This window comes from Microcaecilia unicolor, chromosome 3 (assembly GCF_901765095.1).
Source record: "Microcaecilia unicolor chromosome 3, aMicUni1.1, whole genome shotgun sequence".
Taxonomy (NCBI): Eukaryota; Metazoa; Chordata; class Amphibia; order Gymnophiona; family Siphonopidae; genus Microcaecilia; species Microcaecilia unicolor.
This window is the reverse complement of record NC_044033.1, coordinates 390,372,268-390,395,360: the sequence shown is the minus strand read 5'-3', so window position 1 is coordinate 390,395,360 and position 23,093 is coordinate 390,372,268. Positions and strand designations below refer to the sequence as shown.

Here is a 23,093-nt window from a genome sequence, read left to right as displayed (position 1 = left end):
TGCTACACAAATTTGGAAAGACCATGTAATGGGAATTACAATAGTCCTATCGAGACAACACAGTTGCTTGAACCAGCTTACAAAAATCCTGAGGGCATAGGAATGAACATACCTGCCTCGCCTTTTTCAACAATAACCAATTTGCAAACACTACTTGATTTACCTGTGATTCCAATGTTAATGTATAGTCTAAAAAGACTCCTAAAGATTTTACATCCTCCACTATCCGAAAGACACATGCAAAACAGGAAATGGAAGAAAGGCCCTCAGGCAGACCAGAAGTACCCACCCACAAAACTTCCATCTTTTTCACATTCAGGCACATATATGGGTACGTATGCTAGTATTCTAAACATTTACTGGCATAATGCACATGGAAATGTTAGCACCTAGTAACTCGTTTACAGAATTGTCCCATACTGGTATATATGATGGGTGCATATCTGTGGAGGTATGTAGGGGATGTGAGGTTGTGTTTATGTGGGGGAGCATTGTGTGGGGGTTTTGTGTATGGAGGGCATTTGTGGGGGTGCTATGTATGGGAAGAGTTGTTTGTGGGTTTGCTATTTGTGGGAAGAGTTGTATGTGGGTGTGGGTAATTATAGAGTATGTGGATGTATATGAGTATGGTAGGACAGAAGGGGGACTGTGTGTGGCATGATGTGTGTATTTAGGAGGTATGGGATTTGGGTGGATCTATCTATAGGCAGATTGTATATGTTTTTGAAAGGATAGGGTTATAGTTATGTGTGGGCACGTATTGGGAATTTGTGAAGGGAAAGGACAAGAAGACACATGGGTAAGAAGGAAGGAAGGAAGGAGAATAAATGACACATTGTGGTTGAGAAGGGTGAGAAAGAGAAATAAGAGGAACTAGGTGGTGGTTAAATGTGGCATGGAGATACGAGCATGTGGGATGTATGAATATTTATTTATTAGGATTTATTTCCTGCCATTTAGAAGAAATTCAGCCAAGGTGATATACAGCAAGAATAGCCCGGGCATAGGCAATAGATAATTACAGCAGTAACAATCTTCAAATAACAGTACAGAGGCTAGGGTCCAATAGGGTCAGTGACCCCTGGAAGAATAAGGGGTCATGCCTTAATTCCTCCAGTGGTCATCTGGTCACTTAGGGCACCTTTTTGTGACTTAATTGTGATTGAAACAGGTCTAGACCAAAACATCTAACTTTTAGACCTGGATGGGGTTTTTTCCCCCATTATGGCAGTAAAATGTCCAAGCTTTGGGAATGCCCAAATCCTGTCCTAACATCCCACCTTGTGATTTGCATGCACTGCAGAGAAAAATGTCTAAAATCCAAGTTTTGAAAACTGCAATTTGGACGTTTTTCTCTGAAAAATGTCCTTTATGCCATTTTTGAGACATTTTTCTCTTTTGAAAATAAGCTCTGTAATAACCTTGGAGATAATTATACAAGCCATTAATTCTTTTCATCTTTAGTAACTAACATAACAGTTTAGTAAGGTATTTTATATGTTTGCAAATGATGTTCAAATTTACCTCCCGCTCTTTTTCACTCATTTTTTCCAGTTCTAGTTTGCTGCAATGAAAACTCTACTTTGGACTCTTGTTCTTCTGTGCCTCTTTGCCAATGTACTAAGTGACTGCCAGAGGGACTGCCTGATTTGCAAAAAACATTTATACCAACAAGACGACTTCAACACTCTTGTAAGTCATTCTTGTCATTTACTGTTTATTGCTTGTAAGCCGAATTGAAACCGAGCTGGTTTGGGATAATGTGGGATATAAATATCATTAATAATAATAATAATAATAAATAATTTATGTTCACTTGCATTCTCAATTTAAGGATGGAACTGCAAAGAAATAAAATACATCAAACCAGAAAAATCTTGTTAAACACTTGCCTATAAATCTTCAATATTGAGGCTCCAAACCACAAGAATAAACAATAATAATAAAACACAGGAAAGCAAATAGCTCTGTCTATCAATATGCAACTATTCATTTAAGAGGGATACAGACTCATTTGATTCATTGCAGTGACCATCCTGAGTTGGAGGCCATGAAGTTTGGTTCCTTTTGGAACAATACACCATGAACCTTGACTCTGACCAGCTAGGTAGTATCACTCTCACAAAATGACTAGAGTTCTCCCTCAAGGGCTGTCAGTGCTAACATCACAGCATCCTTAGCTCTTACTGATCCGGCAGTGAAAGTCCTGACTTGTGAATGGGAATCAAAATGAGGACCTTCTGCGAGGTACTATGCAACACTTACTATAGAGGCTACTGAACCAGACTTTTTAAATTGTTTTATTATTGATCGAATTCTGAATTATGTCTAATTACTTGTATTTTCCTGGAAACTGTCTAGTTCTATTTTGACTTTGTAAACCACATAGAACTCTAGAGGGAAATTGCCTTGTAGTATAGTACAGTATAGTTTGCTCCTTCCTGGGTTGTGTAGGTGGTAAACAGCATTTAGCAGGCTTTCACTTCCAGTGCACAGTACTGCATACACAACTCAAGAAGAAGCACAGAATCAGGATTTGTGTAACTGTGTCTCTTGCTGCTAGGCTTTGCTTCCTGTAGCCACTCTCCTCTCTGAGCATTGAAGCTTCACTTTTGGAGGGAATGAGGGGGAAAGGGGGGCAAGGGGTTGCTGAACCATTGGTGGGGGGGGGGGGGGGGGGGGAGAAGTGAAGAGAGAGGAAACATGGAGTTTCTGGACCATAGGGGTGGAAGGGAAGAGAGAGGGGACAGAGAGCTGCTGCATCATAGGTGGAGAGGGGACAGAGACTTACTGGACCATAGGGGTGAAAGGAGAGAGAGAGAGACAACATGGAGTTGCTGGACCCTAGTGGTAAATGGGAAGAGAGGGAACAGAGAGCTGCTGCACAGGGAAGGGAGAAGTGTCAGGGAAATTATGGACCATAGGAGTAAAGAGGAAGGAAGAGGAGACAAGGAAATGCAGGACCATTGGGGTAGAAGAAAGAGAGGAGGATGGGGAAGTGTTGGACTATGAGCATAGAAAGGAAGGGAGAAGGGTCAGGGAAATACTGGATCACAGGGGTGGAGAAAAGAGAGGACCAAGGAGATGCTGGGCTACAAGTGTAGAGAAGAATGAGAGAAAAGATGTGGGGCTACAAGTGTGGGTGAAGAACGAGAGAGAAGATGCGGGGCTACAAGTGTGGGTAAAGAATGAGAGAGAATATCTGGGGCTACAAGTGTGGGTGAAGAACGAAAAAGAAGATGCGGGGCTACAAGTGTGGGTGAAGAAGAGAGAACATGCGGGGCTACAAATGTGGGTGAAGAATGAGAGAGAAGATGCTGGACAGAAACAGAGAGTAGGGTTTCAACAGAGAAGGATCACTCCATGGTGCAACCTCACCTTGAATATTGTCTTCAGTTCTGGTCACTGCATCTCAAAAAAGATATAGTAAGAATTTGAAAAGATACATAGAAGGGTGACGAAAATGATAAAAGGGATGGGATGATTTCCCTATGAGGAAAGGATAAAGTGGCTAGGGGAGATATGATAGAGATCTATAAAATAATGAGTGGAGTGGATAGATGTGAATCGCTTGTGTACTCTTTCCAAAAATACTAGGACTAGGGGGCATGCAATGAAGATACAAAGTAGTAAATTTAAAACAAATTGGAGAAAATGTTTCTTCACTCAACATGTAACTAAACTCTGGAATTCATTGTCAGAGAATGTAGTAAAAGCAGTTAGCTTAGCGGGGTTTAAAAAAGGTTTGGATAGCTTCGTAAAGGAAAAGTCCATAGACCATTATTAAAATTGATGGGGAAAATCCACTGCTTATTTCTAGGATAAGCAGCATAAAATGTATTTTACTTTTTTGGGATCTTGCCAGGTACTTGTGACCTGGATTGGCCACAGTTGGAAACAGGATGCTGGGCATGATTGACCTTCAGACTATCCCAGTATGGCATTACTTATATACTTATGACTACAAGTGTGTGTGAAGAATGAGAAAGAAGATGCTGGGCTACAAGGGTGTGGGAAGGGAGAAGGAGGAGGAGGAGATATTTGGCATGGAGAAAGCATGTGGGAGAGCCCATGGGGATTCTCAAGGAGATGAGTGAGAGGAGGATGATGAGTATAGAGGGTAGAGGTATAGTAATGGGAAGTGGGTGAAACAGAATAAGTGAAACAGGTGAGCTAGAATTTCAGAGGATGAGATGGAAAGTTGATAGGTAAGTGAAATATAGGTGGAGGAGTGAAGAGTGAGAAGGAGAAATCTGAGAAGGCAGACAGAAAAGAGAGAGAGGAAATATATCAGAGACAGATGTATTGAGGGAATGGAAGAAGATAGGAAGAAAGTAGAAGAGGGACAAATGGACAGTACCCACTGGAAAGAGAGCAGAAGAGAGGAAAGCAGAAAAGAGAAACTGGGACTAACATGCTTTGAAAAATAAAATGCCCATACAACAAAGCTAGAAAAAGTGTTTTATTTTGAATTTATTAGGTGGAATATGTTAGCTTTAGGAAATATGCAACACAGATGTCTTTGTATTTTGTACAGTAGAAGAGGAAATGCATTTCTGTTTTTATTTCTCCTATGTTGTGGTACATATGTAATTTAATTCCTTGGGGTTCCCAGTTCAATTTTTGCCTATATATTTCTATTTCTAGTTTGTGATTCCTTGTTTTGTACTTGGTGAGGGTTTGTCTGTATTTTACGTGTGATCAAGGTGCGGTATTCTGTTTGCATGTAGTTTCTGTGTGGAACTCTGTCGCAGTTCCACTTATTCAGTTTTACCAGTGGTAGGTAGGTGTATTGGTGTTCTAGGATTCCATGTAATATTTGTAGTGCTGCCTGTTCTTTGGTAGGGTTCATGTTGTTTGAATCATAGGAATTTTTTTCAGGTTTTGTACCTCACCATGTGCCTGATAGTGGAGAGATATATGTTGCTATTACACTCAAATGACATGAGAATCAGAATTTTATTTATTTGTTCATTTATTGAGAAAATGTGCTAGTTATGATATTCACCTGTTATTGGGGGGAGATAAGGTTTTCGTTGATGCAGAGCATGTTCACATTTAATTCATAAGAATTGCCATTTAGTATCTGATCAAAGGTCCATGAGAGTCCTGTATGCAGTGTATCACGTATGCAAGTATCACCTGGCAGGTGTTTCCTGACTGAAAAAAGGTTAAGAACCACTGCTATATAGAATACTTGTGTAAGAGCAAAATATGTGCCTATAATTATTTTAATTAATTGACCAGAATAAATATTTTGAAAAAAGATGGGGGCAACTACTCATAAAGTATGAAACAAACCCAGCCCCAAAATTTAATATATTAATGATACTCAAGATCTAGCAGGCTCATGTATTATCATGTTATGACCTCAGCGGTGACTCGTTTCACAAGGGAAATCTTACCCTTGAGTCACCTGCCTCTTCATAGGTCTAACTTTATTGAACTTGCTTATTCTCAAAATCACTCATTTTTTCAAGCATATTTTCAAAATTATATAATTGTATTTAAAGTCAATGTATAAAATATCAAAAAGCACTTGAGCTTAATGATGAATATTCATTTGTCTCAGGACTGTTAGCCAACATGCGGCATGTTTTGCATCTCAATTATTCGCACACCATTAACATCTAACATTTAAAAACATCTAAATGCACTTAAATGCTAGATGTTAATGGTGTGCGAATACTTGAGATGGAGCAAACCCTGATATAGCAAATGTGAAACATGCCGTATGTATCTGCCACTGGTTGCATGTATAAATGATAATTTTCTAAGAGAAAATATACATGTAAGGTTAAGACGGCTAGGACTCTTTAGCCTGGAGAGAAGGCGGCTGAGAGGTGATATGATAGAGGTTTACAAAACAATGAGCGGCATAGAGCGAACAGATGTGAAGTGTTTGTTTACGCTTTCTAACAATAATAGAACCAGGGGACACAAGATGAAATTAGAATGTGGTAGGTTTAAAACAAATTGGAGAAAGTTTTCTTTACTCAGCGCGTAGTTAGACTCTGGAACTCATTGCCGGAGAAGGTAGTGATGGCAGCTAGCCTTGCTGAGTTTAAAGGGGGTCTGGACAGATTTCTGAAGGAAAAGTCCATTGATCGTTATTAAATTTGGGGTTTTTTGCCAGGTTCTTGGGGCCTGGATTGGCCGCTGTCGGAGGCAGAATGCTGGGCTTGGTGGACCTTTGGTCTTTTCCCAGCGTTGCAGTGCTTATGTGCCGGGTTTTTTTTACATATTCTGTTTATGTCCACTTTTGTCTCTAGTTATAAAACCAGCCTCCCTCTGTGTAAAATTGTATTTTCAAAGGCATATCCACAGTTTTGCCCCATTCCTTGGCTCACACAAATAACAGGGACAAAGCACATGAGTATTTTTGCATCTGTATAAGTGTTCATTGCATTTCTCTTTGCAAATTCACTGCAAATTAGCCACATCCCCTGACCCAAGTCATCATACTGAAAATTGCCCACATCATGAATCTTTCTTTATTAATGTTGTTACATTTTCATTGATCCTTGAATTTCCTCCTCCTGATCAATTAAGAATAAAGCAATAAACACAAATGAATGAGGGTTAGTGCAGGGAGCTGTCAAACTGATACCATTGTCAGATGAGACCTTTTAAGTTGCAGCAGGTGGTTGTGTGGTTGTCATAAGATGTCTCTAATTAGAATGAGTTTAATTTCTGTTAAACTGGCAGCCTGAATACCTGTCCCTGAATTTGTACTTCAGCAGCTGGAGACAACTGCATTAGAACTTAATTATGTGGAACCGGAATATGAGGAGGGATGATGAAAGAATAGGCTGCCGCAGAAAGACACAGCTTGAAAAGTATAAAATACATCAGGGGCCTGATATTTAAAAAAACATAGTGCTGGAACAAGCAGAGAACAGCAAAATTCAGCTGCTTTCTGTAAAACTTATGTGTTCACAAATCTTCACAAAAATAGCAGGCGTGACTTGAAAGCATAAGGCCCTGATCCCCATCCTTCTGGTCCCAAATAATAAACCAAGTAGTTGGGTCAAGTGCACCCTCTCCCCCACCTCTGTTCTAAAACTTTCAGTGGCATCAGAGCACCCCCCCCCCTGGCACCCACCCACATGAAAAAAACTTACTGAACCAGAACATTGTTGCACTCAACTGCTCATGAAAAAATATATGTAATGTGGAGGGGCATAATCGAACGGGGCCGGCTATCTATATGGGTGGCCATCTCTAAGGCCGGCCCCGGAAAGTGGCATACCCGACTATATTATTGAAACAAGATGGCTGGCCATCTTTTGTTTCGATAATACGGTCGGGGCCGGCCAAATCTCAACATTTGGGCTGGCGTTAGAGATGGCCGCCATTGTTTTTTGCCGATAATGGAAACTAATGGCGGCCATCTCAAACCCGGCCAAATCCAATGCATTTGGTCGTGAGAGGAGCCAGCATTTATAGTGCAGTGGTCCCCCTGACATGCCAGGACACCAACTGGGCACCCTAGGGGGCACTGCAGTGGACTTCACAAATTGCTCCCAGGTGCATAGCTCCCTTACTTGGGTGCTGAGCCCCCCAAATCCACTACCCACAACTGTACAACACTACCATAGCCCTTATGGGTGAAGGGGGGCACCTAAATGTGGGTACAGTGGGTTTTGGGTGGGTTTTGGAGGGCTCACATTTACCACCACAAGTCTAACAGGTAGGGGGGATGGGCCTGGGTCCGCCTGCCTGAAGTCCACTGCAGCACCCACTAAAACTGCTCCAGGGACCTGCATACTGCTGTCATGGAGCTGGGTATGACATTTGAGGCTGGCATAGAGGCTGTCACAAAAATGTTAATTTTTTTTTTTGGGTGGGAGGGGGTTGGTGACCACTGGGGGAGTAAGGGGAGGTGATCCCCGATTCCCTCTGGTGGTCATCTGGTCAGTTGGGGCAGTTTTTTGAGGCTTGGTCCTAAAAATAAATGCACCAAGTGAAGCCGGCCAAGTGCTCATCAGAGTCGGCCTTCTTTTTTCCATTATCGGCTGAAGCCGGCCATCTCGTAACCACACCCCGTCATGCCTTTAGTACCCTGCCAAAACGCCCCCTTTAACTTTGGCCGGCCCTGCGATGGAAAGCAGTTGAAGCCGGCCAAAATCAGCTTTCGATTATACCGATTTGGCCGGATTTAGGAGATCGCCGGCCATCTCCCGATTTGTGTCGGAAGATGGCCAGCCTTCTCCTTCGCAAATAAACATGATAGTAACATAGTAGATGACGGCAGAGAAAGGCCTGTACAGTCCATCCAGTCTGCCCATCAAGATAAACTCATATGTGCTACTTTATGTGTATACCTGACTTTGATTTGTATCTGCCATTTTCAGGGCACAGACCGTAGAAGTCTGCCCAGCACTAGCCCCGCCTCCCACCAGTGGCTCTGCCACCCAATCTCCGCTAAGCTTCCGAGGATTCATTCCTTCTGAACAGGATTCCTTTATGTTTATCCCATGCATTTTTGAATTCTGTTACCATTTTCATCTCCACCACCTCCTGCGGGAGGGCATTCCAAGTATCCACCACTCTCTCGGTGAAAAAATACTTCCTGACATTTTTCTTGAGTCTGCCCCCCTTCAATCTCATTTCATATCCTCTAGTTCTACCGCCTTCCCATCTACGGAAAAGTTTTGTTTGCGGATTAATACCTTTCAAATATTTGAACGTCTGTATCATATCACCCGTTTCTCCTTTCCTCCAGGGTATACATGTTCAGGTCAGCAAGTATCTCCTCATACATCTTGTAATGCAAATCCCATACCATTTTTGTAGCTTTTCTTTGCACCACTTCAATTCTTTTTACATCCTTAGCAAGATACGGCTTCCAAAACTGAACACAATACTCCAGGTGGGGCCTCACCAACAACTTATACAGGGGCATCAACACCTCCTTTCTTCTGCTGGTCACACCTCTCTCTATACAGCCTAGCAACCTTCTATCTACTGCCACCGCCTTGTCACACTGTTTCGTCACCTTCAGATCCTCAGATACTATCACCCCAAGATCCCTCTCCCCGTCTGTACATATCAGACGGGGAGAGGGATCTTGGGGTGATAGTATCTGAGGATCTTTGCACAAGTACTGTAGATAAATTAATACTAAATACTGGTACAATAAAATCGGTACCAGCACTTAGTATTCATTGATGTGGGAGGTGGCAAGAGCATCTACTCTTCCCACAGGGCTTCCTTGAGAGTCAAAGTTAATGGGGAGAATGGCAGAGGGGTCTGCTGCAGCTACAATTATTTTTCATGGGGTGGGCACTAGGGGACTCCACTGCCTTGATCAGTTTTTCATGCTGATCCCACTCCTAGTCTGTCTATTCTCTGCTGTTACGCATATATCATGTAAACATAGTTGCTAGGACTTCTCTATGCCTACTTTTTGCAAGCATATACATCAGGAAATTTTAGAAGAACCTACCTGAGTGCATAAAACACCATTCTACCTTCTAATTCCCTATAAAATTAACACAATAGTGCCTGGTGACAATCTGATAAATTGTAGGGACACATCCTTGAGACAGTTCTTGCGAAACATGAATCATGTCAGCTTATTGGTCCCCGACTCGACATTGAAAAACAGACCTCTTTAAGATGAGTAATTCTAAAAGTGTCTTTAAATAGCATAAAATATAGAGCATTTGCATATAAGCTTTAAGAAGTGGGATATATAAAAGCACTTTTGAGTTAGACAAGTGTTAAGAGTCTATTGGTCAACGAGGAGGTGGGTGTTGTAAATCTTGCAGTGTAAAGTTGTCACACCAGCATGTTGCACCACTGAGACCATTAGACTAAATTAGATATATCTATGGAAAGAAATATACTCTAATGCATCTGTGACAAATTTCTACAGTGAATAATTTGCAATTCTTAGTGTTGCTAATCTGATATTATAGCCATGTTAAAGCCAGTAAAAGATCAAAGTTCAACAGCAAGCTATCATCCTGTATCATTGCATGGTGTCTGCTTCATGATGGTAGAATGGTTAGTTCTTCCACAAATATCTAAAGTAGAGACCAACCCTTCTTTATGTGGATCAAGTTAGTCTGAAGTCAACTATATAAAGGGCACCCACGTGGAGCTTACTTTTCTTTATAGAATACTTGTGTAAGATGTCAAATGTGCACCTATAATGTAGGCACAACCGTAGAGCTGGTGTAAATGTGCAAAATGCTTAAAAATACAAATAAATTACAGTATTCTATAATTTATGCACATAACTGTGCATCTTGCCACAGTCCACCCAGACTCCGCCCATGTATATTCTCACCTTCACACTACATACACACTATCACATTTAGGCACCATTTTACAGAATGTAGTAATTATGGCAATGAAAATCAGCTTACACTTCAGTTGCTTGGAAATAATTATTGCCTTCTGCAGAGTCCACATCTAGCCATCTCAGAGGCAATGAGATGGCCAGAATCTCAACCCAGCTGAGAGGAAAAGGGAAAGGGAATGGGTCTTGATATACTGCCTTTCTGTAGTTTTTGCAACTAAATTCAAAGTGGTTTACATAGTATATACAGGTACTCATTTGTACTTGGGGCAAGGGAAGGATTAAGCAACTTGCCCAGAGTCACAAGGCACTGTATTGGGAATCAAACCCAGTTTGTCAGGATCAAAGTCCACTACACTAACCACTAGGCTAAAGCTATAATACTCAACGGGACAAGGGTGGGAATAATGGTGAAGAATTTTGATGGAATCACAGTAGATTAGGAAGGGATCAGCTTTAGAACAGCTGCTGATCACAAAGGTATGCTAGGAAGAGGGGCTATCTCTTTCACAGCCCCCAGGGGGAGAGAGGGAGGGCTGGGCCTGGCCCAAACTAAGAGCCAATAGGAAAAGCTAACAAGGAGTCAATCACAGGAAACTGCAAACTATAGGGATAGCAGTTTTAATACACAGCAGTGCCGTAGCGAGGGCGGCTGACACCCGGTGGCGGGGCGCCGCTGTGCAACCCCCCCGGGTGCAGCATGGCACAGCCCCCCCCCTCGGCGAGCACCCTCCCCCCCGGAGCGCATTCGTACTTGCATAGGGAAGTGGCGAGGGGCGATCCGCCCAGAGTGCACGTCGCTGGGAGCTGCGTCGGCTCCGCTGGTTCCCTGCTCTCTGTGCCCCGGAACAGGAAGTAACCTGTTCCGGGGCAGAGGGAGCAGGGAACCAGTGAAGCCGACACCCCCCCAGTGATGTGCACCCGGGGCGGACCGCCCCACCGCCCCCCTTTCTACGCCACTGATACACAGTGATATCTATACATAGACAATGCAATTGAATACAAATAATACTCATACTAAATATATAAAACAATACACCCTGCTACCATGAATATGGGGGAAGAACAAATAGAATGTCAGAAATTATTTGGCAAAGAATGCAAAATAAAACCAAGAATATTATAATGCCTTGGTATTGATTTGAACACGGTTTGTAATTCTACTTGCTCCATCTCAATAGAAACATGACGACGTCAGCGCTGGTGGATGGATGCCTGAAGAGAGAGCTTCGCTCCTGACGGAACTAAAATAAGATAAAACCCCTCCAAACTGAGCGCAGTACTCGCAGCTTTCTATCGGAAGGATAGCTAAACTTATGGCAGCCCGAAAGAGTCTCGCAAAGTTCAAGTTTGCGAGCGAAAAAGGCGAGGCAAGCAAGATCGCAGGATCGCGATCGGGCACACGAGGCGGCAAGATGGCGGCCGGAGACTCCGAAACAGATCCGGACCCCGAGGAACCAGCAGTGAGTGGCACAGATCTGGATAGAAATGAAGTGTCGCGCTGGTTCAAAGAATTAAAGGCAGAAATGATAGCCACCCGGAAGGGAATACAGGCCTCTGTGGCAGAGCTCCGAGAGGAGCTGAAGGACATTGGATTGCGGGTAGCTGAGACGGAGGAACGCGTGGATACGCTGGGAGACGAAATGCAGACGCTACAGGTAGCATTGAAGAAAGAACAGCAGTCCAGATCGGATCTTGAACAAACAGTAGAAGATTTGGAAAACCGCTCAAGGAGATGCAATCTCAGATTTAAAGAAACATGACAGGACTAGAAATGGTCAATCTTAAGAGTTCTCTTATGGTCTAACATCCATCAGTCTTAGCTACAGGAGGAAAAAGCCTCACGAAGCTCAAAAGTGACCGGTCCGATAGTCTGGAAAAGTTTGTAAGAGGAGAATAAGGAAGATAATTTTTGAAGATAAGTAATTCTACATACTGCTACCACTACTACTGTGAAATATCTAGAAGGAATACATGATATTTATGCAGTTGTACAGTTTACTATCTCCCAGAACGTAGAAGAAATAAGTTTGTGATTACCAGGAGGTTTTCTATGCCCTTTATAAGCCAATGATGAAGCAATCCTGCTCTTGTTGCATTTAGCAACTTTTGAGCTTCGTGAGGCTTTCCTCCTGTAGCTAAGACTGATGGATGTTAGACCATAAGAGAACTCTTAAGATTGATTTATATATATTGACTGAATAATACTGAGGGTTCCACCCTATTTTTTTGGTTTAGTTTAGGACTAGTAAAGGTACAGAGAAGGGCAATAAAAATGATGAATGAGATAGAATGGCTCCCTATGAAGAAAGGCTAAACAAGTTAGGGCTTTTCAGCTTGGAGAAGAGATAGTGGAAAGAAGATGATAGAGGTCTACAAAATTATGATTGGGGTGGAAGAGTAAATAGTAGGGGGTGTGCATTCCTAAGTGCATAAGTATTGCCATACTGGAACAGACCACTCAGTTGGATGCATCTTTTCAAGTATCAAGCTATCCGGGGGAGCTTCCTGTTCTCGCCCTACTTTCAGGACTGCTTTGCTACATCCCACACGTCTCTGGATTCATCTGCTGCTGACGCTAAGGAACAAAAAATTATATCTTAAATGATAATTTTCTTTCCTTTAGTCGCAGCAGATGAATCCAGAGGCCCACACTGGTTTCTTCTGGAGGTTTCTATCAGTGGTTCTCTAGGTATGGCCTCATTGCGGTTTTGTTTCATTTGGCTTGACTGTTGGGATCAATTTGTGAGTTTGCAGTTCTGGATTTCGCATTTTTCCCTCTGGGAAAGGAGAAACGTTATTACTCTGTTTCCTTCTGTTTTGTTGTGAGAAATACTGACTGACCAGGGAACTTCCCATCCTATAAGACACTTCAATTCAGTGCTCTCTATCTCCACCTGCTGGTAGATAAACACAACCCACACGTCTTTGGATTCATCTGCTGCGGCTAAAGGAAAGAAAATTATCAGGTAATATATAATTTTTCAATGTCCCTTGTCACCCATTCCTTCTTCAGGTCATGCTCAAATAGGAGTGACAGTAGATAATGCAGGATCATTGTTGCTTTGGGCCAAACTGATGGAACAGCTGCCTGAAACCTTCATGAAAGTGCCCTTAACATTGGAAACAGAATCAATATCACCTTTCAGCTTCTGGCCCACTGTCACCGCAAATTCCAGCAACAGCTGCCCTCAAGTAAACAGAGGAAATTCTGTAAAATAAAAAAAGCGTGGAGGCATTTTAAAGTGTTCAAGGATCAGTGTTATACAGAGTGCATGTACTATTGGATGGCCATTAGTAGAAGAAAGCTAATGAACCATCTTTCTAACAGTGGCATGCTGCATCATTTACAGAAATTAAACCCTTTGCAGATATGTTAATAGAGAGTGCTAATACTAAGCTGGGGATTACATCCTGCACTGGAAGTAGCAGTGTCAGTAAAGCAATAGAAAAGAGGCAATCCATTTCTCAACCTGAGGTCACAACCTAGGCTTTTACCCCAGTGAGGTAATAGGCAAGCATCCCAATGTCATGCAAGCAAGTCACCATAGAAGAGTTTGGATAGTGTTCAGTACCAGTGTCCTGGGGCATGTGACAAGCATCATGAACTGGTAACATGATGCATCAGGGAAATTATTGCCCTGGATGACCAGGCCCTGCAGTTGGTTAACAACATGGGGTTTAACAGCCTACTACATCTCTTAGCTCTCAATTAGCAAGTGCCTTTCAGGATAACATACCCCTAGTTGTCAACTACAGTCTTCTAAACAGTGATTTTTGCTGTTGCCTCCTTTATATGAGGTCCATTTAACTTCCATGCATTTGACTGCTTTTCCTTATTACAGATCTGTCTTGTGGCACATGCTGCCCTTAGAGTTGAGAGACATTAAAAATGATCTGCAATTTAGAAAGACCTTGAAAGCCTAGTTATTTGTTCAATATTATGGCATCTAGATTGTGTATTATTAGTTGGTATTAGTAGTGACATGAGTTTTTTTTGGGGTGGGTTTGGTTTTAATAGTAATATTGTTTTATTTAGTGCTGTTAAATAATTTGTATTTTTATGTTTATTGGTTGAAATTTTTATTGATATATAGTGATTGCAAACTGCTTAATGCTTACTGTGTCTGTAAGGGGTGGTATATAAAAAATACACGGAGTAAATACTACATAGATTTAGGGACTTCATGTCAATGTTGGACCCTTGGGGTCTTCTTGCCAATTTTAATGCCCCTTTACCTCTTTCCCATTGCTTTGAAGTGTCTATCCCAATGCTTGTGGCGATTTACTTCTGTCTTGGGCCTTGGAATCTCCATTCCAATATTCCTTCTCCTGGTATCTTGGGGTCTTCTTGCTAACGTTAGTGTTAATTGTCCTGTGCTCTGGGGTCTGCATTCTAATACTCGCACCATTTTGCTCCTCTCACAGTGGTTTGGAGTCTCCATACCACTGTTCCTGACTTTTGTACATCTTTTGGTGCTGTGCAGTCTTTATGCCACTTCTAATGTCTTGTAGTGCTGTTATCTTGGTGGGACATGTCCACCAGCAAATGATAAGCAGCTAGCATGGATGTTAGTGTGCAGTAGCCATTAGTGCGGACATGTGCTACTGCAAGCTAAAACCGGCCAGCATGATAAAAATCCTATGCTAGCACTCTTAATTTGGGTAGGAGTGGGATATGAGCAAGACATGGGCGGTGACAGGGCATGGTTGGCACTGACAGCTAGTGCAAGAGATGGTCCTGTGTGCTAACTGTCACAACTGCTAATAACACAGTTGCACTTACCACCACCTGAAGAGGTAACATTAAGTGCAGTCGTGCTACCACTAGTCCAGTAGTACAGCAATGTTGTGGTGGCAAAACTCCTCTGATCCTCCAATTGAGACCCCTCCATTACAAGGCCCCCCTCCCAGAAAGTAAACCTCTACATTCAACCCCCTCAATGAAACCCTTCACCACATTGAAGCCCCCCATTTCAACATCCTCCTCATAGGAACACTCACAAGCAAAAGCTGTCCATCAGGGCCGGTCAAACCTGGTAAGCGGGGTAAGCGCTGCAGGGGGCGCCTACCTTCAAGGGCGCCGCTGCGGCGCCATACCGCGTCGCCCTTGGTGCTTTAAATCTTTAATTTACCTCCATTCCAGCAGTCGCGTCATTTGAAAGCCCTGCCCTGTCTCTAGCCTTCCCTCCCTTCGTGAGTTAGTTCCGCAGTCCCGCCTTCTGACGTCATTTCTTCGAGGACGGGACTGCAGAACGAACTCACAAAGGGAGGGAAGGCTAGAGACGGGGCAAGGCTTTCAAATGACGCGGCTGCTGGAACGGAGGTAAATTAAAGATTTAAAGCACCAAGGGTGGCGGGGGATGGGGCGAAGGAGAATCGCTGGACAGGGGCAGGTTGGGAGAAGAGAGAAAGGAGATGCTGGGGGGGGGGGCGGGGTTGTGCTGGTGCCAGAGGGGGGGGGCGCACGGGTGCCAACTCATAGTCTGCAGGGGGGGCGCCAGAGACCCTAGGACCGGACCTGCTGTCCATACTCTGAATCTCCTCTCCTCCCCCAAAGGGACTCACCCAGGGGCTTCCCTGTTAGTTTAGTGGGCCAGTGCCAGGGCAGGAGTGGTCCTCCTCTGCTCCTGCCTGGTCCAAAATGAGGTCCATGACACCCTGTGGTAATCTCATAGAACTACCGCTAGGAGTCAATGTCCTATATAAGGAACGATTGACCTTGAGGCTCATTTTCAAAGCACTTAGCCTCCCAAAGTTACATAGAAACCTATGGAACTTAGCCTCCCAAAGTGCTTTGAAAATATGCCTCCTTATATGCCAGATTCACAGAACTACCACTAAGGTTCAATCTGCCTCATAAAGACAATTGCTCCTTATGTGGCAGATTAACCCCTAGTACTGCTAGGGGTCATCGGTGCTATTTTGAACCCAAAGCAGCACTGAGGCAGGAGTAGAGGAGGACTACTTCCACCCTGGCCCACTACACTACCATTAAAGCCCATGGTGAGTCCCAAGGGGAGGGGGTCAGGAAGGGTATGAGTACTCAGGGGATGTTCGTTTTGGTTCTGTGGGGGGAGGGAGATACTGTTTGGGAGGGCGTGGATTGGGTTGTGCCACTGCAGCGCCTTAAGTGTGTAGGTATGCGCAACAGTCAGCCTTGCAGCTTGCAGGATAAATAGAAACACAGCAACTGTCTCCCTCATTCTGATGCTGCGTTCATTGGATTTTAGCTCTATTGTGTGTTTGTGCCTTTTGGGACCGCAATAGTTGTTTTAGCCTCTGTCACGGCCTCTAGTGAGGTAAAATGTGGCCACGTTGGGAATTTTTTTACAGAGTGGCACAAATAAAGCCTATTTCTCATACTAAGACGTGTGTTCTGCTCTTCTTTGGACTAATTTCTGTGCTGCAGAACATTTTGTTCCTCTTCTGGTGTTTCCGGTATGTGCTGTTTGCCAGGCCGTGTAACATAAGGGTATTACTAGAGCAGACAGTGCAGAATCTGGTGCTCTGTCTTCGTGGCAAACTTCTAAATTTGATCACATTACCTCATTTGTTTCTACAACATCATTGAGTATAAGGTTCTACATTTACATATGCCTTGTTAATTATTTGCTTTAACTGCGCCATTAAGATAGCTTTTGGAACACATTGGTTATTCCCACCCCTGTGAAAGCTAGGTTAGAGTGCATCGGCCTTGTGGAATAAACTCTCCTTCAGTGAAGAAATTTCTTATAAAAGAATTTGAGTGCTTTTAAAGGCTTATTTACTAGGGCCTTTCCTGGGATTTTACTATCAGCCCAGCAAAAGTAAATTACTTGTGAAAGGGAGCTCCTTTCTTATCTTTAATTAGTCTTTATGTAAACTGCCTATACCTATGCTTTAGATTGGACAGTATAGCAAATTTTAATAAACCATAAAACACTTAAGATGCAGTAAGTACAAAAATGTAGTGCATGTTAGTAAACATGTCCCATAGTTGTTTAATACACAAACAAAACAATGATGTTCCCTAAGGTCACTGTCTTTACCTCAGACCTCAGCAATACAGCTCGCCAATATTTCAATGCTTTATAATTGACGAGTCTTACACCCCCACCTCGTCATTGGCCATAGATGTTTAAAGCATGCATTACTTCTTACTGAACTGCTTTGCACAACTAGGGATTAATTCTGAAGGGGAGAGTCACTTACAGTACTGCTAATATCATCACATGTAGTGACATCTGACAGTCGATTATGGTGTGACAATGAATCATTTATAGTGTGAAAGTTCAATGAGAACCTGATGTTCGCACAAGCACACAGTAAAAAGAACTGGAGAACAAAATCATCAGAAAAGCATAAGAAACAACTCTCCTGTAGAATCTAAAATTGCATTTGACCCTTAAGTTCAAGCTGTGGTCTCCTTGCTAATATCATCAGTGTTGTGCCGTCAGCAAATTATTGCATCATTGCCCAGAGTAGCTGAGACAAAAGGTTTGATGAGACATATTTATTTAGCAGCTAAAAGTCCTTTACTTGCTACTTAAACACAAAGTCAGAAAGAGAACACTCCTACGGCAAAAAGGACAATTGCCTACTACTGAAAAAGGTGTGAGAAAATCCAAATAATAATAAAAATCCTTTTAGCTAAAATAGCTATTTATTTGCTAATCATATTTTAAATTGCCTTTCAACCATAGTATGGTTGGATATGATAAATAATCATATACAAATTAAACAAACTGAAACCAGAGTCAAACAATAAAAATGGTAATACAAAAATTTCAAAATACATAAGACAATTTAAAAAGAATCTCACTAGATATGCAACAAGAAACTGCCAGACCCCTAAAAATCAAATGTTGACTTAGAACGTAAGAATATAAGCGTTGCCGTATTGGGAGAGACCGAATAATCCATCAAGGCTAGTATCCTGTTTCTAACAGTGGCCAATCGAGGTCACAATTACCTGGCAAGATCCCAGAACAGTAAAACAGTCTTTATGCTGCTTATCCCAGAAATAAGCAGTGAATTTTCCCAAGTCCATCTTAATAATGGCTTGTGGACTTTTCTTTAAGAAAATAATCCAAAACTTTTTTAAAACCCTGATAAGCTAACTGCTTTTGCCACATTTTCTAGCAACAAATTCCAGACTTTAATTACACGTTCAGTGAAGAAATATTTTCTCTGGTTTGTTAAAATTTACTACATAGTAGCTTCATTGTGTGCCCTCTAGTCCTAGCAAATTTTAACTAGGCAATGGAAAAATAACAAATTGCTTTTCAAATATATCTCTTTGATTAATGAGGGACCCTTTTACTAAAATGTGTTAAGCAGTTAACATGCAAATCAGTGCAAGTTTACTTTTAGCGCATGAGCACGGTAATCATTACTACGCTGGTGTGATAGTGCATGCCAAGTTTCATGTTACTGCATGTAATGTTAGGGGGCAGGGACTGGCTGTATTATAGGCAGAGAATGGACAAAGACTGCAGTTAGCACACAATCCTTACCAATTGTGCAGTTACCACCTAATTCTATATACGGCGCCTTGAGTTACACACACAAATTGGCACGCGTAGCAGATTTGTGTATGTAACTTAATTTAATAATGAGCCAATCAGCGTCAATAATTGGATGGTAACAAGCAATTATCTACACTAATTGGCAATAATTAGAATTTAAATGCACTACTTGCTAAACATATTCTATAGCGTAGTCTGTGTAAATTCTACCATGTGGATCCCAAAAGGGGCACGGTAATAGGAGGAGCATGGACAGGTCATGGGCGTTCCAAAAATTTATGCACAGTGTTGTAGAATAACCCGCTCCACACCTAAAGTTATGCATGGGCAATTACACCAGGTTTTCATTGGCATAATTGGCTGTGCCTAAATTCTAGTCATGTGGATGGATTTAGGCATATTCTGTAAACAGTGACTAACTAGGCGCAGTTTACAGAATACACCAAAGCATGCTTTCCTTCGGTGCTGATTTTTTAGGTGACGTATATACAATTAGGTCCTTAGCGTGGGTCCACTTATGAGAGAGGAGATGTTAAGTGCATCTGCGCTAATAGCAAATACTTTTCTGTGTGGTACCTGAAGGGACATGCTGGGCGCACCCCATAAACCCTAACAGTTACTGTATTGCCTTTGCGCTTATCACGCATTGTTTTTTTGTTGCTAAAACTGTTATAAAGGCAAAGACATATTACACTGAATGGGTGGCGCTAAAAATGAAAAAGAGCTTGCTGGGATCCTCGACAGCCTAAAAATGATTAATACTGGCATTTTGAGTAAAAAATCTCTAGAAGGTCTTAAGAATTAAGCTGGTTCATATTTTAATAAGAATAATACAACAAAAAGATTCCACAACTTGAAATACTAATAGTAGAGAACTGTTGGTGAACAATTACCATGTACTCATGAATATGCTTAAAGTGAAGGAAAAAGCCTCAAAGATCCCCAAATCCTATAGATTTATAGAGCTAGCAGGATCAAACGATCTCATCTTCACTTCATCATTGGCAAAAAACCTTCAATTTAGCTTTATCATTTAGCTTATCACTTCTTTTTTTATATTTTTGTAGCTTAACACAAAAGGCAAATTTTTTTTACGAACACTTATCTTAATAGACACATCTAGTGCTTGTGCTGCTCATTATCAGCTTGCCCCCCAGGCCAACTGTGGCCAGCGTTTTGTCCTGCTGCTTTAGGGCAGTGGCGTAGCCACAGGTGGGCTTGGGTGGGCCAGGGCCCACCCATTTATGACTCAGGCCCACCCAACAGTAACACATGTTTAGTGGTAACTGGTGGGAATCCCAAGCTCCGCCAGCTGAAGATTTCCCCCTGATGGTAACAAAAACGCTACTCTCCACGACACCGACACCTACGCATGCTCAGTTTTCAGTGCATTCCTGCTGCCAAGGTGGAAAGAAGCGTTTTTCCACCAATTGAGATTTTTTTTTTTTGGAGGGGGGGGGGGGGGGGAGAACACTTGGTGCCCACCCAATTCTTGCCGAGGCCCACCCAAAATCTGTTGTCTGGCTACGCCCCTGCTTTAGGGTCCTGATAATCTGTGGGAAAGAAAAACAATCTCCCACCGCTCTCTACGCAACATCCTGAATATACCTTATGGACGAATTCATACTCGCATTCACAGCACATCTAACTCCTAGTGCCTGATGTGTCATCTAAGAGTCTTCAAAATGATCCCTTATATACCAAAATAATGACGTCAGACGCCATTGAACAAGCTTCCAATCAAGATGTAGCACCATTCTATTTGTGCATTGAGCCCCAGTGGTTCCAAAGAACTCAACCTAGCTTGAAGCTACACATTTGAAGTTGTCAAAGGAATGCTGGTGCTTCTCGCAGTGTGCAACCAAAGGAGAACCTATCTTGGATGCCCGCAAAGCACTTTTATGCTCGGTCAAACGTACCGTAAGTTTACGCGTACTTTGTCTGACATAGATTTTATTGCAAGGGGGCATCTAAGGCAGTAAACCACAAAATCCAATTTGCAAGAAGTTCTTGCTGTCCCGTTCCGGGCCCTTACCTGGGGGCCCCCAGCGGGGGGCGAAGACCAACGGAGGCCGCGGGATCCGGGGCGGCGAAGACAAGCCACTGACGGGGCTGGCGCTGCTGCGGGCCGCTCAGAGGCCGGCGATCCGCTGGAGCGAGTGCCGGCCTCGGAGAAGGGGATACGCCGGCCAAGATGGCGGCGCCGGCGTCGTCGTCTCCCTCGCTGGAGCAGACCAGCGAGCCAGCCCCGCCTACTCGCGCCGGATTGGCGCATGGACAAGGAGACCCTGCCCGCCGGGCACGCTGGCCAATCCAGGCCTCCCTTGCCTGCCTAGGCCGGGGGGATTGGCTCCAGCTGCTTCAGGGGATGGACGGGTGGGGGATTTAAACAACGAAACGGAAAGAGACGGGTGCTTCCGTTTCGTTTGTCAGAAGCCCCCACAGTGGATCGGAAGGCTAGCCACCTTCAGAGACTGTGTCCTTCCAGCTAGCCTTCCTTGCTAGCCACCTTCAGAGACTGTGTCCTTCCAGCTAGCCATCCTTGCTAGCCACCTTCAGAGACTGTGTCCTCTTCAGCTAGCCGTCCTTGCTAGCCACCTTCAGAGACTGTGTCCTCTTCAGCTAGCCGTCCTTGCTAGCCACCTTCAGAGACTGTGTCCTTCCAGCTAGCCGTCCTTGCTAGCCACCTTCAGAGACTGTGTCCTCTTCAGCTAGCCTTCCTTGCTAGCCACCTTCAGAGACTGTGTCCCTTCAGCTAGCCGTCCTTGCTAGCCACCTTCGGAGTCTGTGTCCTCGTCAAGCTAGCCGTCCTTGCTAGCCGCCTCCAGGGACTGTGTTCCTTTTCTGCGCTAGCTGTCCTTGCTAGCTGCCCTTTAGAGACTGAGTTGCTGACTACCAGCCAAGCCGACCGTCACCCCGCGGTTCCAGCAGTCCTGCTGGCCGCCTGCAGCTGGGGGCTCAACCCTCGGTGAACGGCGGTCGCCGCGGATGAAGATTCGGGGTGCGCGGCCGTCCTCGGAGGTCTTGCCAGGCCTCAGGGAACCTAAGGGCTCACCAACCATCGGAACAGGACAGGAAACGGAAGCCATGAGCTCGCCTACGCAGCCCGATCTACGGGACCTGGCCAAGGTACTTCAGCAGCAGCAGGAGCAGCTGAACGCCCTGTCGGGGGTGCTCCAGAACGTATGCTCTCAACTTTCTACGCTTCAGGCACAGAACCAGGCCGCTGCGGTCCAGGGGGCCGCAGCGGCTCCCCGTTCGGGAGGGTTCCGCACGGGACCTCGGTTCCCTGAGCCGGCGCGATATAATGGGGCCCCCGGAGGTTGCCGGGGGTTCCTCAATCAGTGCAACTTGCCCTTCCGGATGCAACCGGAGACATTTGCTTCGGACCAAAGTAAAGTGGGATATATCATGGGCTTATGTGAAGGGAAGGCCCTGGCCTGGGTGGCCCCACTTAACGAGCAACAGGACCCCATCTTGGATGACTATAGTGAATTTCAGCGCCGGTTCCGTATGGTGTTCGACCTTCCTGGGAGACCATCTTTCGTGGCCTCGGAACTGCTGCGAATTCATCAGGGTGAGGGAACGGTGGCCGATTATGCCATTCGTTTCCGGACTTTAGCCACGGAGCTCCGTTGGAACCCGGAGTCCTTAATGGCCATCTTTACGGAAGGGTTACAAGAACGAATCAAGGACGAATTGGCAGGGCGAGAGGTCCCAGGCCAACTGGACGCCCTGATTTCGCTCTGTATCCGCGTAGATACCCGGTTCCAGGAGCGAGCGAGAGCCCGGGCGGAACGGCAGAAGTGGGCACGGGGAACGTCCCGGACTACTAAGGGGCCGTCTCCTCGCCGTGGGAACCAGGACTCCAAGGACAATGGGGAGGAGCCGATGGTGATGGGCCGTCAACGACTGGCCCCTTCCGACAGGAAAAAACGCTTGTGGGACGGACTGTGCCTCTATTGTGGTGAGGCCGGACATTTTATTCGAGCCTGTCCCGCCCGGGCGGGAAACGTCTCCCCCAAGGCACCTTGAGGGGAAGGGTCTTGGGGCATTCCGCTCCCCTACCGGATTCCTTGATCACACTGCCAGTAATTCTGCGGTGGCACGAGACCGCTATCCAGACCCAGGCCCTTGTGGACTCTGGGTCGGGGGGCAACTTCATCGGGTATGAACTGCTACAACAGATGGGCTGGCCCACGCTCCCGCGGCGGCCGGCGCTGCAAATCACCTCCATCCAGGGAACTACATTACCACAGCCGGTCACGGAG

At 44.3% G+C, this 23,093-nt stretch overlaps 1 protein-coding gene across 1 annotated transcript in view; it reads left to right on the top strand.

The window, feature by feature from the left end:
* The first annotated feature begins 1,569 nt into the window (after window positions 1-1,569).
* Window positions 1,570-23,093, top strand: part of PNOC (prepronociceptin) — a 73,330-nt gene continuing 51,806 nt past the window's right edge. Inside the window, exon 1 of the mRNA XM_030195556.1 lies at window positions 1,570-1,692. Within this exon, the coding sequence (XP_030051416.1) occupies window positions 1,570-1,692 (123 nt within the window). The remainder of the gene's footprint in view (window positions 1,693-23,093) is intronic.